At 39.6% G+C, this 14,386-nt stretch overlaps 2 protein-coding genes across 2 annotated transcripts in view; one reads left to right on the plus strand and one right to left on the minus strand.

The window, feature by feature from the left end:
* Nucleotides 1-3,672, minus strand: part of frmd4a (FERM domain containing 4A) — a 93,005-nt gene extending 89,333 nt beyond the window's left edge. Inside the window, exon 1 of the mRNA XM_079346344.1 lies at nt 3,319-3,672. Within this exon, the coding sequence (XP_079202470.1) occupies nt 3,319-3,357 (39 nt within the window). The 5' untranslated portion in view covers nt 3,358-3,672. The remainder of the gene's footprint in view (nt 1-3,318) is intronic.
* A 4,132-nt stretch (nt 3,673-7,804) lies between these two features.
* Nucleotides 7,805-14,354, plus strand: LOC306825688 (receptor-interacting serine/threonine-protein kinase 3-like). The gene is made up of 12 exons (XM_079346579.1): nt 7,805-7,965; nt 11,115-11,294; nt 11,437-11,761; nt 11,858-12,006; nt 12,112-12,161; nt 12,483-12,638; nt 12,810-12,892; nt 12,995-13,055; nt 13,132-13,196; nt 13,546-13,591; nt 13,738-13,996; nt 14,231-14,354. Exons 2-12 carry the CDS (start codon nt 11,140-11,142, stop codon nt 14,265-14,267), a joined length of 1,386 nt encoding a protein of 461 aa, XP_079202705.1. The 5' UTR covers nt 7,805-7,965; nt 11,115-11,139; the 3' UTR covers nt 14,268-14,354.
* Nucleotides 14,355-14,386: the final 32 nt, after the last annotated feature.

A 14,386-nucleotide genomic window follows, 5' to 3' on the forward strand; every position in this document is an offset into this window, starting at 1 on the left:
CATCCTCAGTGGCAGAATAATTGAATGAAGGACAGTAATGAAGAGACATGGACGCCAACATGAAGGGCAGTGTAAGGTCTTCTGTTTTTTTTTGTTGCCTCTCATTTTGCATAGTTTGCATCACTGGATGCTTGCCAGAGTATAAATCACACATCCATTATCAGGTTATCAATATGACTTCCAACCAGGCAAAGAGCATGCAACACACTCGCACCTTTATAGACGTGGTGGTAATTGTTTTGGCAGGTGTGCCATGATGTCATCAAGCACAGGAGTGATTTCAAAAGGGGGTAAAAAAAAAAGATGTCTTACATGCACGCTGCAGTTTTTCTGAGGAACAGTGCAGCTGTGAGCTGCTGTTTCCCTCTCTCTCTGCATGCAGAGCAGAACCCTGCAGCATTATGAAGATAATCCATTTAGCTTCTGTGTGTGTCAAGATACCAACTTGCCCTGCTTTCTCTCAGATGGGCACAATGTAAGTGATAGTAAAATGCACATTGATCAAGTTTATAGGAACAAAAAACACTCAGAGAGAAAGCAAGACATCTGCATTTAAGAAATGCAATTTATGTTGCTTGTTTTTCATACCCTTCTCTAAAACTATAATAATCTGTATGAGAACACAATACATGTAAAATAAATCTGAGATTAACATTCTGTTAGGTTTGGTTTCTGTTCTTTACCTTATCTTATTTATTTGTCTTGACAGAAGATCTTTATAAAACAATATTTAACTTGATGTTTTGGGGCATTTGGTTTTGCCGTTCAGGCTGCACCGCTGGTTTAGAGATTGCTATGAAGGGCTCTCTCAGAGCCCTCAAGAGCGCAGCTAATCAGCTCACTGATGAACATAGTGGCAAAGAATAAAGCTGCTCCAGTTCTTATTTTAAGTATGGAAAAAAAAATGCAATCAAGAACACACTGTTTAAACCACAAAAAAAGGAACGACTTGTATGTGATCACACATGTGCAGGATCAAAATAGACCATACAGTCTTGTGCAGATAAAGGAGAATGTTGGGAGAGTTTTCAGATTTCCATGATAGAGATCTTATCAGTGAAGCAGCTTATTCCAACGAGGTCAAATGAAACCATTTAGTTTGTAAGCTGTTCCAATATCAGATGTCAGGATTCCTCTTTGTTTTAACAGCAGACTGACCTGTTATTGATCTCTTCACTAACACAGAAACATCACACAGAAAGAGACACATGCTGTCTGTCCATTTATTTACAATGGGCATAAAATCCTTCCAATGTATTATGAACATATTTAATTAATCTATAGCTTTATTGTATTTGTAATATTTCCTTTCATGAGTCATTCATCAATTTATTATAGTATTTTATTGATATATTTATTTCATTACTATATGACTCTGGTCATAATTCTCCCCCCTTGACCTGCTCTATATGACAGACATGAGACCAATCTGTTTTATAACTGAATTAATGTAAGTCTGGGCCAATCACATTAGTTCAAGACAATAAAGCTGAGGGGGACTAAAATGTAGCTTTACTGCATTATTTTGTGTTGTTGCCAAAATCAAGAATGTACAGAAAATAGGAAGAAAACATTGTTTTTATTGTGTAACTGAGGAATCCACCGAGCCCTCCTGGTAATTGTTTTGTTCTGTCAGTGTGAATTATGTTTATTAAAGCAGCTCCAGCAATTATGGCAGAAGATAATCACTTATTCACCTGAAATATTAATACACACAGGGGCAGAAGGCATGATCAATACACACACAGGCGGCACAAATTCCCATAAATAATTAAGATAGATTCAAGCCCTGAACATGTCAGCGTGATTACACATGACATAGATTTTGTGGACAAACCACTGAGCTCTGAAAGGAGTTGTCTGATGTCAATCTTTTCCATCATGTATATAAAGAGAAATTAAACAAGGAGCAACCCTCGGAGACTGGCTCATTTATTACAAGAACATCTTCTATTTTGGGTTGTAATCATAAATGGAACTGAGGCAGTGAAAAGTTGTGACAGTAAGCTACTTACCACGTGCAACCTGGTGTGACAGGAAAAATCCTTGGCTGATTGCTTTGACAGTAAGAGCACTTGTAAGGGAACACCCTCATTGTTAATGCCATTTGCTAAGGCAGAGTTAAATGGAATCAAAGGAAACCAATTGTCTGCCAACAACACAAGGCCAAATATTTCCATCAAGATTACTGGATTTAGTTGCATAAACATATACAAGTCTGCCCTTCTTTTTGTCTTCCTGACATCATCACTCACACTTCCTATTTTTCACCTGTCCATCACCTCACACTCTCTCCTCCCACCCTGCTTGTTTAACTGCATCCTTGCCCCTTGAGTGGGGTGCATGGCCTATTGCCATAGTAACAGACAGCCATGACAGGTGGAGATAGCAGGTAGTGCGGCGATGCATGACTCCCTCTGGGACTGCAGAATGCCAACACTATAGAATGAGAATGAGCAGAACACCCTCTCTTATAGAGAGTCAAACCTGCGTACATGGTCTACATAAGTCCAACTGAGGCAGATCACAAGAGGGGTCCCAGCCTTATCTGTATTCTACACGTGCAGCAAAGACATGCAGCCATTGTTTCCCTGTGCGGGTGGATAGAGCGAAGAGAGGAGTTCAGTGGATATTAACGTCTTGTGTGTGTTTCTATGTCATTGCTCTCTATGACTGAATCTGCACCATGCCAAGCCAAGCCAAGCCAATCTGTTTCGTGTCAGCGAGGGACTCTTTTATACACTAACAAGATCCTACAAATCCTCTGCAAGGGGCTGCAGATAAACAGTTTTTTCTATATAATGTGTAATTGAATTAATTCAGTCTTAAGATGGAATCAATCTCATGCTGATCTCTTCCATACACACACGCACACACAAACAATATGGAGCAGATCCTTTATGCAACTTTTTGCTAGACTTTACAGACTCACACATCTGCCATACAACAACATTTAATAAAAGACATCTGTCTCCAAATTGCAAAGAGAACTAACTCAGCACAATAATAGTCTTAGTGCTTCCTCCCACACCTGACCACTGCAGTAGTCAAACACGTGGAGGACTGACATGAAGGCTCGGGTTTTTGGAGTGGGCTGCAAAATACACTGATTTCTTTGGTCCGCAAAGCAGCTTCTGAGCCTCACAAGAAAGTTATTGTAGGATTGTGGGTGATAGTAAAGGGGAGGAGCAAACAAGAAATATTGTTTAATGAGATGTCAGCTCACCTCCTGCCAAGAGGGCGAAGTGGGAGAAAGCCAAAGCACAGAGGGAAAGACACAAAGAGAGATCAGCTATACTTTACCCTTCTGGGACTCACCATGAGCAAAGACACAGCAGATTCAGGGATGACAGCCATGATTGGATCCTCCTATAGATTTTCGGAAGAAGGAAGGTTGCCAATTTCCTGCAGCGAGCTCTTCGTTATCCTCTTCCTTGTTCTTATTCAGGAGGCAAGCTCACCTCTGTCCAGATGAAGCCCCCCTCCCTCCGCTCTGAGTCCTTAGCCCCCTCCGTCAGTCAGAGCTGCAGACAGCCTCAGGTCTCAGATTATAAAGCCACAGTCTCTGGAGAGCCAGTGCCTCCCCAGTCTCTCTCCTGCTCTTCAGACTTAGCTAAAAAACAATCCTCCTTCTTCTTTGATCTGAGACTCCCCCTTCTTCTTTCACTTTTAAAACACTCCCCAAAGACCCCACAACCACCACCCCCAAACCACTGTGACAGGGGCGCCTCTTGCTAAATTGCCCCCCCCCTCCTTCTGTTTCTGCCTCCCTTCTTTTTACGTCTGCACTCCTCACAACACAAAGCACATCCAGGCGTGCACGTGGGTTGTCGTTCTTTTTTCCTGAGGTGTCCTGTCGCTGCTCCAACCTGCATCAGCGATGCTCCCCGGGCTCAAGCACTCTTCTTCTATGGTGGGAAAGACAGACTCCCACCTCTCCACACTGCAGAGAGATCCTCTTTAAACTAATCCCCAGTCTCACATATCATAAGCATGAGACAAGGGCAGAAAGATAAGAAAATAAACAAGACAGCAAGTCGGTAAAATGGTACAGAGTTTGAGGTTATAAGTAGCCAGGAGGATAGAGATGTAGTGGAGTCAGCAGCCACCGGTGAAAGAGATCCACACTATGCTGAGCGTAAACGAGGGTGGGTGGGGAAGAGGGAGGAGAGAGAGTGATGGAAATGTAGTGAGCAAGAGCAGACCGCGCCTATCGGTGCCGGCTGAAGCAGCAACGCCGCATGGGATATGAGTAAAGACGCCTTAGCATACTGTAATGAACAGAATGTGCATGTGATTATGCACAACTGATTTACATCAACAGTATCCGTCATGTTCACAGACACGTGTGTATGAGACTGGGATTTGTTTTCTTTTTTTTGCAGATATGCATCAATAATTAAACCACCAAACAGTCTCAGCATGGCTTTGTAGTGAGTGTGCATTGGACAGAGGAAGCAAAGGGAAATAGATGCTGAACAGAAGGTGTATGGATGTGAAAGATGTCAGAAAAGCAAGGCTCTTTGTTAAGTAGCAGAAACTTAATCTAGAGTAACAGGGAAAACTTTCGTTTATTCAGTATCCAAAATATATACACTACTCACAATAAGTTAGGGATATTGTTATGATGAATGAATGCTTTTCCTATTTGCTCTGAATTTTAATGAAATATGTAATAGTTCCCTTTGATATTACTATTAATAAATATTTTTATTATTATTATTTTCATGAGTGCAATATTTATTATCAAAGACAATAACAAAGATAGCCCCAAAAAAAACAAAATTGACAAAGTCAGTAGCGGGTCAGTCCACCATTTGCTGCAATGACAGCTTGACAGTGACGTCTCATGATCCTAACTAGCCTCATGATGTTGTTCTGAGGCAATGCGTTCCACTCCTCCGCATATACATGCAGTTCTGCCAGGTCACGTGGGAGCGGGGTACGAGCATCCAGTCGCTGTTTCAGCTGGTCCCAGACGTGCTCTATGGGGTTCAGTTTAGGGGAGATTGCTGGTCATACCATATGGGACACTCCGACTTCCTGAAGTCGTGTTGTGACAATTCTGGCAACGCAGATGACCATTTCTGTGCAAGGTGACCGGACTCTCATCAGTGAACAGGACGATAGACCACTGCTGGATTGTCCAGGTCACATGATCTTGTGCCCTCTGCAAACGTTCATGGCGGTGTCTTGGTGTGAGTGGAGTGACCTGCAACGGTCGTCTGGAATTCAAGCCAAAGCGGTGGAGTCGGTCTTGAATGGTTTGTCTAGAAACCCTAGTACCCCTCACTTCTCGTAAACAGGCCTGGAGCTGTGTGGTAGTAGCATAATGGTGTCTGAGTGCGTAGGTTCTTAGGTACTGGTCATCATCGAGGACCATCACTCGTGAGGTGGGGTTGTCACGAATACTGCCAGTAGTTCTGTGTCTTGCTGCTAGTCTGCTGATGATATTTTGAGACACACCAAGTTTACGTGCAACATATGACTGACTGCTGCCGACTTGAAGGCGCGCTATGGCCAAGCGCTGCTCGTCCATTAAGTGACGTCATGCGTTCATGGCTGCTTGAATTATGAACTGAGAGTAAATTACTGAAACTATCATATTTTTATACCCCCAGAATGTTGAAATTGATGCCACATTGAAAAGGGTTCTTTTTGTATTGGTCCCAATATTTAAGACACACTGTACACAGTGGGCCTTTTTCAAACCAACCCCAACTCTCCGTCAGAAGTCACACTCGCAGCTGAATTAAGTTCATTGATTACTACAGGGCAGAGTTGATTCAAGTCGTTGTCGAGGTAATGGTGGTAACAGAGGAGCTTAGAGAAACCTACTCTGTGATTGAAATCAAACCAACAAGTGCTGAGAAAATGAGAACGCTTTATCAAAGGCCTCTTCCATTGACTGGAGAAAGAGTCAAAACAGCCTTCTGAAGACATCCTGAAAAAACATCATCCCGCAATAGTGGAGTGGCTTGATATGATAGTTTTTTTTTGTATGGAAACATTAAAAAAACAGTTGTTTTACGTTATAAATCATGAAAGTTTTAATCTCAATTTGTATTTCCTCAGGTGCCTCATTCTGATATAACAATGGCCTTCCTGCATAGTAAATGACTTAGACTACCTTGTCTTTAATTAAAAAAAAAAAATCTCCTCACACTCTTTAGTTGTGTAAAACGGAATGTATTATAAGTTGTGTTGTATTTTATTAATATGTAACACAAACACAATATTAAATTGAAATTTAATTTCTTCTATAGAAAGCATTTTAAAGTGTCAAAGTATTCCCTGCTGTCAACACGTTTCAGAAGACTCGCGTTTATTGCCATGGAGCCTGTTTTCTGACTGTTGCCATTTGGATTGCTCCCTCTTGCCTTGATGTTTTTGATGACCTGATAACTGATACAACTGTTTATTAAAATCTGCCTTTTATTATCTTCTGCCATGTGTGAGCTGTCTTTTGGGTCCTTCTTTCTGCTGTTACACAAAGCTGATTAAAAAATGCTTTGAGTCTTTACTTATCTAACTTCCTCGAGATCAATTCAAAGGAATGACACATGTTTAGCAATGCATGTGTGGTAGAGTCCAAACATGCCGCTCTGGAACACAGCCTCTCACCCATCCCCCTCCGCCTTTGCTCACTAATCAGGCCAGCATATTTAATGCACCTGGGTGCCTGAGATGGCCTGGCATTTGTTTGGAAGGGTTCCTGGTGAGTAGGGTGGCTTGGTTTTAATTTACACTTTACCAGTGTTTTTATTAATGGCTTCTTTCTTTTTTTTTTAGGTGCTTTAACTGCTGTTGTTTTGCCCCTGCTTTGCCTAATTTTGCCTCAGTTTTGTTCTTGGTTTGCTTTAGTTTTGCCACCAACTCAAGTTGTTTTTTTTCTACTCTTTTTGGTTTAATTTGTTGTTTTTCTTTCAGCCACTGAGCTGCTATGTTTAGAGGTTAGTCACCCAGGGTGAGGTTCCTCCACTTCACATGAGAGTTAAGAGCACTGGGTCACTAATGGAAGGCACTGACGTTTTGGTTTGTTGTGAGGTTTGCTGTGCTTGTATGTGGTAGCACCCCGCACCTTCCTCAGTGTAGTCTGCCTCTTAACTCAGTGGCTTAAGCTCAGTTTTGGTTCATTTTTTTTTTTTGATTAGTAATATCTAATCTATTACTAATCTAATATTAGATTAGTAATATCTAGTAAATTTGATCTTGACTATTTTACATTTGTATTAAAATAATTATTTTAGTTCACTTATATTAGTATTTGGTCCTTGTGTTTAATTAGTTTTCCCTCCCTACAGCTTCGGTTCAACCTACATTGCATTTTTTTCCCTTTTTTGGTCTATAATAAAAAAAAATATTTTGGTAAAACGACTCTGCCTCTTCAGTTTTTCGAACTTATGTCATTAATTTTTCCTGTTTTGGTTACAATATTTGTGTATTTCCTGGGGTGCAGGTCCCCACGCCCGCCCTGTCACACATGGTCTTATTCTCCTGCATGGAATTTGGCTTTCTTCGTCTTTCAACAAGCACTGCAATAGAAAACTATCTCTGTACTTTGTACTTCCTCTTACCACTCTTTCATTTTGAGGAAGCATATTTATAGCAATAAATATGCTGTGAACAGCATATTTATTGCTATAAAAATAGTAACATCCTGTGGAAGATCTTTGTGTTGGGCTCCCTAAGGAAGCAACAGAAAAAATCTGTTCCGAAAGGATTAGCATTTTGGGATTAATCTGATCACTTTGTTCTCTGTAGGAAAACAAACATTTACAAATTAGAAGACCCTTTTTTTTTTTTTTTTTTCTTATCACTTAGTTTCTGTTTTGCCGACCCAAGTTTAAACTCCTCCCTGTCACAGCTTCAGGAAACTCTCAAAGCAGCATGTAGCGTCTTGCTTTTTTTTTTTTTTTTTCTTTTTAAGGAACTCATTGAGAACAACTCACGAGGGAATATAAGGTGAGTAGAGACTGACTTTTAAAAAGCAAGCACAAAAATATGTAAAGGAAATGCTACTGTAGGCTATGTGTTATGTTTTTTCGGTCCCAAAATTGACTCTTACTTTACAAGCCTGCCTTGTGAAAAACTAAACTGCTCTAGCAACAGAACTCACTGTCACGTTGAAGCGGAACTAACCTTATCTTATATCGGCGTTTTTGGCGAAGTCCAATAAGGGTAACCTCTTACACATACTACTGTTTTGGAACAATACACATACGTGATTTTTTTTTTTTGAGAGAGACCATGAAGGCTTAGCAACAAACAAGCTTCTGACCACAGGGGGGCACTGTTAACAGCTTTCTTTGACTTCTTCCATCTTCCCGCTCCTCTGTAAGCAGGAATCAAGAAGTGGTCAAAGGCTGACTCATTTCCACTTCAGTTTGTTTGCAGAGGCTTTAAGGCGTCTTGGGTGATGCTAGAGTGTAGGAAGGAGAACACTTGAGTTTTCAGCCAATCAAAGCAGTCTCTGATTTTAATTAAAGTGTGACACTTTATTAAACACATTTGTCAATGCATATTGATATTGCATGTTTTTTGGACTGTGGGACAAAACCAAAGCACTTGGAGAAAACCCACACATGAGAACATGCGTACTCCATACAGAAAGCTGCTCCCTGTGAGGTGACGATGCTAACTTCTGCACCACCTTGCTGTCCTCACAATGTCCTGTTCCGAACGGTCGTTCTGCGTCTACATCGAGGAAGGGGTGCATTCGTCTGTAGGTATAGTCAAACACTTTGCAGTGAGGGTTTAAGTTACAATAAGCGTCCATTCCCCCGCACAGGAAACGGGAAATAAGCGCACCTGCGGAGGCTATACCAACATACATACCTGTGTTCAGCACACATTTACCCCAGCGACTCCACACACTTGTGGTCTGATTCTCATCAGCAGGAGCCTCCTTGATGCAAACCAAGTTGAAACTCTTCAGCTTTTCTAAGTTCATCTGCTAAATTGTCTCCAACTAAATTATCTTCTTGTAGTTGATTCTTAAGTGAATCCACTTGTTCAATATAATGTTCAAGCTCTTTCTTCGTGCAGTTACGCTCCATTTCTGGAGTTTTTATGGAAATATCTTTCCTCCAAAGTCATTTCGTTTTTCCTACAGGCTTTCAGCGCTTCTTGCAGTTGACACTTGAGTTCTTGCATTTCTGTAGTAAGACTTTCATTAACAGATTCATGTTTTTTAAGCTCATCGGTCATGTGTTTTTTCTCCTCACTTAAAGATAACTTCTCCTCTTCCAAAGTTTTTATGCAAGTGTCTCTATCCTTTAATGTCAGCTCATTGTTCATGTTGACTTTTTGTGCTTCTTGAAGTCGATTCCCAAGAGAATTGACCTGTTCTTTAAGATTTTCGAGGACTTCCTTCAGATAACTTCTCCTCTTCCAGACCTCTGATGGAAAGCATACGCAGCTAATACGATTCAAAACTTGCAGCTTTATTTTGAAGGCGAGCTGTCAGTTTCTGGTTGTCGACCTCCTTTGTTCAATTTTCATCGTACAAGTTGGATTATGCAACAAACTGCTCCGAGTAGCTTTGCACGTACTTGCTCACTGAAACGAGTACAGTGAAAGATTCAACGTTAGGCTGTGAGAGAATGAGTCAACATATTTTAATTCGCCAAGTTGGACAATGAAATTGAGCAATACCCCTTAAAATGGCATGTTTCATTATACAACATGAACCACGGCATATCAATTATACACACGGATCCAGAGCACAGTTTGAGAGAAGTACTGTATAGCAACAAACAAAATGCTTCTGATCACAAGGGGTCACTGTAACAGGCGGCTACAACTTCATCCTTCCTGCCGCATTAACTTTTGTTGGGGTTAAAGAGGCTGCATTCAGATTGTCCCTCCTATCCACTTTACCTTAAACCCGTGAAAACGTCACGGGGTAAAGGGAAGGTGTTAGGAGACTTCATAAAAGACTTAGGAAAAGGCTATCGCGTTGTTTTGAAAATCCGACACTTCACTAGGTGATGTAATAATGTGACGGCGGTGGAGGTTAGTTACGCGAGTCTGCCATGGTGGAACTCCAGTTTTCAGAAAAGGTAATCTAAAAATGTTTTCCCTGTGCCTTCTTACCGTTGAAAGAATCCTAAAAACCACGGGGTGTGAATGAAAAATAAAAGGTAGGCTTTATTAGATACCAGGAAACTTCACTTTGATGGTTTTATAACATCAGCATCACGTTAAGAGTTTACCTCTGGGTTTAAGATTGTTCAAAGTTGAGGTAAATTATTATTACTTTTCTTTTTTTATAAAAAAGGTCTTATAGACCTATTACAATTTGACGTATTAAATCATCAAATAACAGCAAAATATCTCCACTAAACATGATACAAGAATGTATAAAAGCAATGTTCGCCTTCTTCACACACAAAAAGAAATGAAACAAATACAAAGGCTACTTACTCATTGTAAGTCAAATAAATATGCAAATCAATATACAAATCAATGAATTGTGGGGTGGCACTTTCTTTTCTCCTTTCGTAAAGGATGGTCCAGTGTTTCCTATGCTGAAGTAGGTTATAAGGGAAGCACTGAGCCACCTTTCATTAACTTTTAGGGTTAACCCTCAAAAACACCACTTTAAATCCAAGCTAATTATAGTAAACAACTTTAATCGAGAAGTGCATTATGTGGAATTGTGCATATATATATTGACCATAAAGGCTATTTATTCTTATTTTAAGTTAAACCTAGCCTATATGTTTGAGGTTTGATTCTTTAAAGAAGTTCTGACCTGTAGGCCTATGTGTGTGTTTAATAATTAACACCTGGAACTGTCGTTTAGTTCTGAAGCTTTGTTAACTAAAAAAAAAAAGACTTGCAATTTTTTACATTTCCTGTTTAGGCAACAGTATCTGATGTCTTGTTTACATCTGCCTTTATTTCTGCGCCCTTTAAAATCTCCTTTGCCACCCCATGGATTTTTCTCTAGATCTGCCCCTGATGTCAGTATAAATGAAGGACTCAGCGTTAACAGTAAACACAATGTATTGTATAAAACAATTTCCAAATAAAGTATTTAACTCATTTTTTAAAATTATTTTCGTACTACTGCTCTTTAATGTATCTTTTTATCTTTGTGATTGCAGTTGTTCTTCTTCGGTTCAGCATAGGATGGCGCTGCAGAGCTACAAGACCGAGCTTGTTGGAAATGGCAGCTTGGAAAAATGGGAGTCAGTTGGCTCTGGGGGATTTGGTTACGTCTACAAGGCCAGGCACAAGGATTGGGGGTTTGATGTTGCCATTAAGATACTTCGTGATGGTATTAGGTAAATTACCTTGTATTTTTTATTTCCGGTAATTAATCTGTTCTTAGTCTTTAATTTCTATACATCTGGAAGGATAATTGAAGCAGCAATCTCCCTTTTGATTTGTGTCTTGTCCTTTCAAACATCCCCTCCTTTATTCCAGCCTGTCAAAAGACACAGCCCTGTATGAAGAGGCTAACCATATGGAAAAGGCTTCCTGTGAGTTTGTGCTGAGGCTTTATGGGATGTATGAGGGATGTCCTCCAGTTAGAGGATCCTCTCAGCAGAGGGGAATAGTGATGGAGTTCATGGGAAGAGGATCTGTCATGTCCCTGCTAACGGACCTGTGTGGCCCTCCTCCATGGCCCCTGGTCTTCCGCTTGGCTCATGAGGTGGCTTTAGGGATGAACTTCCTCCATTCAAGGAACCTAATGCACCACGACCTAAAGCCAAGTAATGTCATGCTAAATGATGATCTTCATGCCAAGGTACAGTGCCGTAAACATAAACTTTTACCATCTTACTAAATACAAAGGTGTCAAGCATGTTGTTTTAAGTTATAACATAATTCTCCCAATCTACAGCTTGCAGACTTTGGTTTGTCCAGGGTTTCAGCAAGCGTTTCAAACCAAAAGAGAGAAACCACGAATGCGACAGGAGGCTCGTATAAATACATGCCCCCTGAAGCTTTTCATCTATCTTATCAACCTGTCCGAGCTTTTGACAGTTACAGGTTAACATTGTAAAATTATTCACTTATTCGAATACTATGTACAGAAATAGAAAATCACTGACATTTCTTGCTTCACATGATTTTTTTTCTCACTTATTTGATCAGCTATGGTATCCTGCTCTGGTCCATTCTCACCGGCAAGGAGCCCTATCCAGGTACATATAGTTTATAGAATAACTTAGTTTAGAAATCTTCTCTGTAAGTGTTTCCTATTAATTCTATTTATATATTCTAATGTTGTAGATTATATACAACAATAGAAAATCAGAAACACACACACTGTGCCGTCCATCTTTTTAAACAGTCTATGTTAGATAGTCTTTCACAAACAAATAGCTTTCATATTTATGTATTCTCTTTTTTTCTTTTACTTTCATTTCTAATTTGACAAACTTTAGGTACAATGAAGCAGATTAAATTCTTCATCTTCTTAAACTAAGCTTGTGTGTTCATGAATTTTTTGACTCATTCTGTAGATAAGGATTACGAACTTGTGGCGCTGAGGATCCCAATTGGTGATAGACCTCCTTGGAAGGAAATTGACCAGCAGAAAGCAGAGGGGCTTAAAGAGCTGGTTGACCTCATGAGAAGGTGCTGGGACGAAGGTCCTTCCAAAAGGCCTACATTTAAAGGCAGGCATTTGTCATGTAATATTGAGCTCATTGTCCCCATATTAGAGTCTTCTACTTTTAAAGAATTCACTTCAGTCAAATGGGCTAAGAAGCCTTTTAAGGATTAGCTTGCTCTTTGTTAATTTAGCATATTGTTTTTCTTACAATTATGAACCTTGGCTTCTGTTTCAGAGTGCGTCAAAGAAACTGAGAAGGAGTTCTCAAAGCATAGGCAGGGAGTTCAGAAAGCAGTCCTTGGAGTCTTAACAAGACTGGTACAACACATACAATTTATTCAAGTGCATACAGTGACGATTAATCATGATTCTCTTTTTGACCTGAAAAAACCCCCCAACTCTCTCACTTTTGTTCCTTAGAACTCACCGACCAGAAATCAAAACATAGAATCATCACTCAGCTGTCCCCGGTCTACACACGGTAGATTTGTTTTTAAGTTTAATAAGAAGTTGTTTTATATTTTCCTCTTTAAAACAAGACGTTACTCTTTTTTTAGAAACGTCAACGTCGCTTGACTCAGTGGATGGCAGATTTAGAGAACCCACAAGTTCATCAATACAGGTTTGTCAAAAGCTTTTAGTCCTTTGACTGACAATGAGCTGAAGCTAATTCATTTATTTAATAAGTTAATCAGAAATCCTTTTCCTGATCAAAACACTTTAAAGCAAACATTTAGCCTACTTTGAGAATCAACAGAATATTTCAAGTCTGGATATACATATATTTCAATTTAGATATTTTATGCATCTAATATTTGGAAAGAGAATATTACTTTATCATTTTTACAACACACATGGGTAAACAAGGAGTGGATTACAACTCAAGCTTTTGTAGACTGAGATTGTTAACTAGTGTAAAATATATAAATGACATAATAATGAATAAAACTGTTTTGTTTTGTTTCTGCCAGGATTCTGCCAGTGTTTTAACCAAAACAATGAATGATGAAGAAAAAGGTATCAAGTATATTTTTAACACATTATGTGTGATAATCACACACAAACCTCAGTTGTGTCATGATATTGGAATGTATGCGGTTTAGACTGTATAAACTCGGGGCTTAAAATACATGCTTTTGTTTTTTTTTTACATCCTCAAACAGCAAAGTTCATTGATGCCAACAGGGCAGTGTTGACTCAAGACGTTTCTGAGGTAATGGCAATAACAGAGGAGCTTGGAGAAATGGTCCATGGTGAAGCCTACTCTGTGATTGAAGCCACACTAACAAGTGCTGATAAAATGAGAGCGCTTTATCAAAGGCCTCTTCGATCAGGAGGAGTTAGGGTCAAAGCAGCCTTCTTTGATGCCCTGAAAAAACATCACCCTTCAATCGTGGAACGGCTTGGTAAGATGTTGTTAATGTTGAAATATGACTCATCATTGGTTAGGGACCAATAAGTAAGGCACAAGACACAGGAGTAGCTTTAAGGAACAAAATGGTTTATTTTACCCAAACAAAGGAGACCAAATTTAAAAACCAAATTTGATGAAAATCAAGGTGTGAACTCAAAAACTTATCCTTCCTTGTGTGACTTTGGCCAACAGAGTCATTCAATTTCAATCTCAATTTGTGTTCCCTCAGGTGGCTTCTGAAGCAACTGGCCTTCTGACATGGACACATGTCATCTTTGATACAAATAAGTGTATGTATTTGACATTTTATTTAAAAACTCATCAACATTATTAACATGTTTAAAAAACATATATTTTTAATAAAATATAGATTTTAAAAAAAATAGTTCTGTCTCCTG

Source organism: Symphodus melops (assembly GCF_947650265.1).
Source record: "Symphodus melops genome assembly, chromosome: 6".
Taxonomy (NCBI): Eukaryota; Metazoa; Chordata; class Actinopteri; order Labriformes; family Labridae; genus Symphodus; species Symphodus melops.

Bases quoted from the DNA above. Each gene is read 5' to 3' on its own strand.
- LOC306825688 (XM_079346579.1), top strand. From the start codon at position 11,140: ATGGCGCTGCAGAGCTACAAGACCGAGCTTGTTGGAAATGGCAGCTTG. The intron at 12,007-12,111 runs GTTAACATTGTA...TTATTTGATCAG, and splicing joins CGAGCTTTTGACAGTTACAG to CTATGGTATCCTGCTCTGGT. The intron at 12,639-12,809 runs GCAGGCATTTGT...CTTCTGTTTCAG, and splicing joins CAAAAGGCCTACATTTAAAG to AGTGCGTCAAAGAAACTGAG.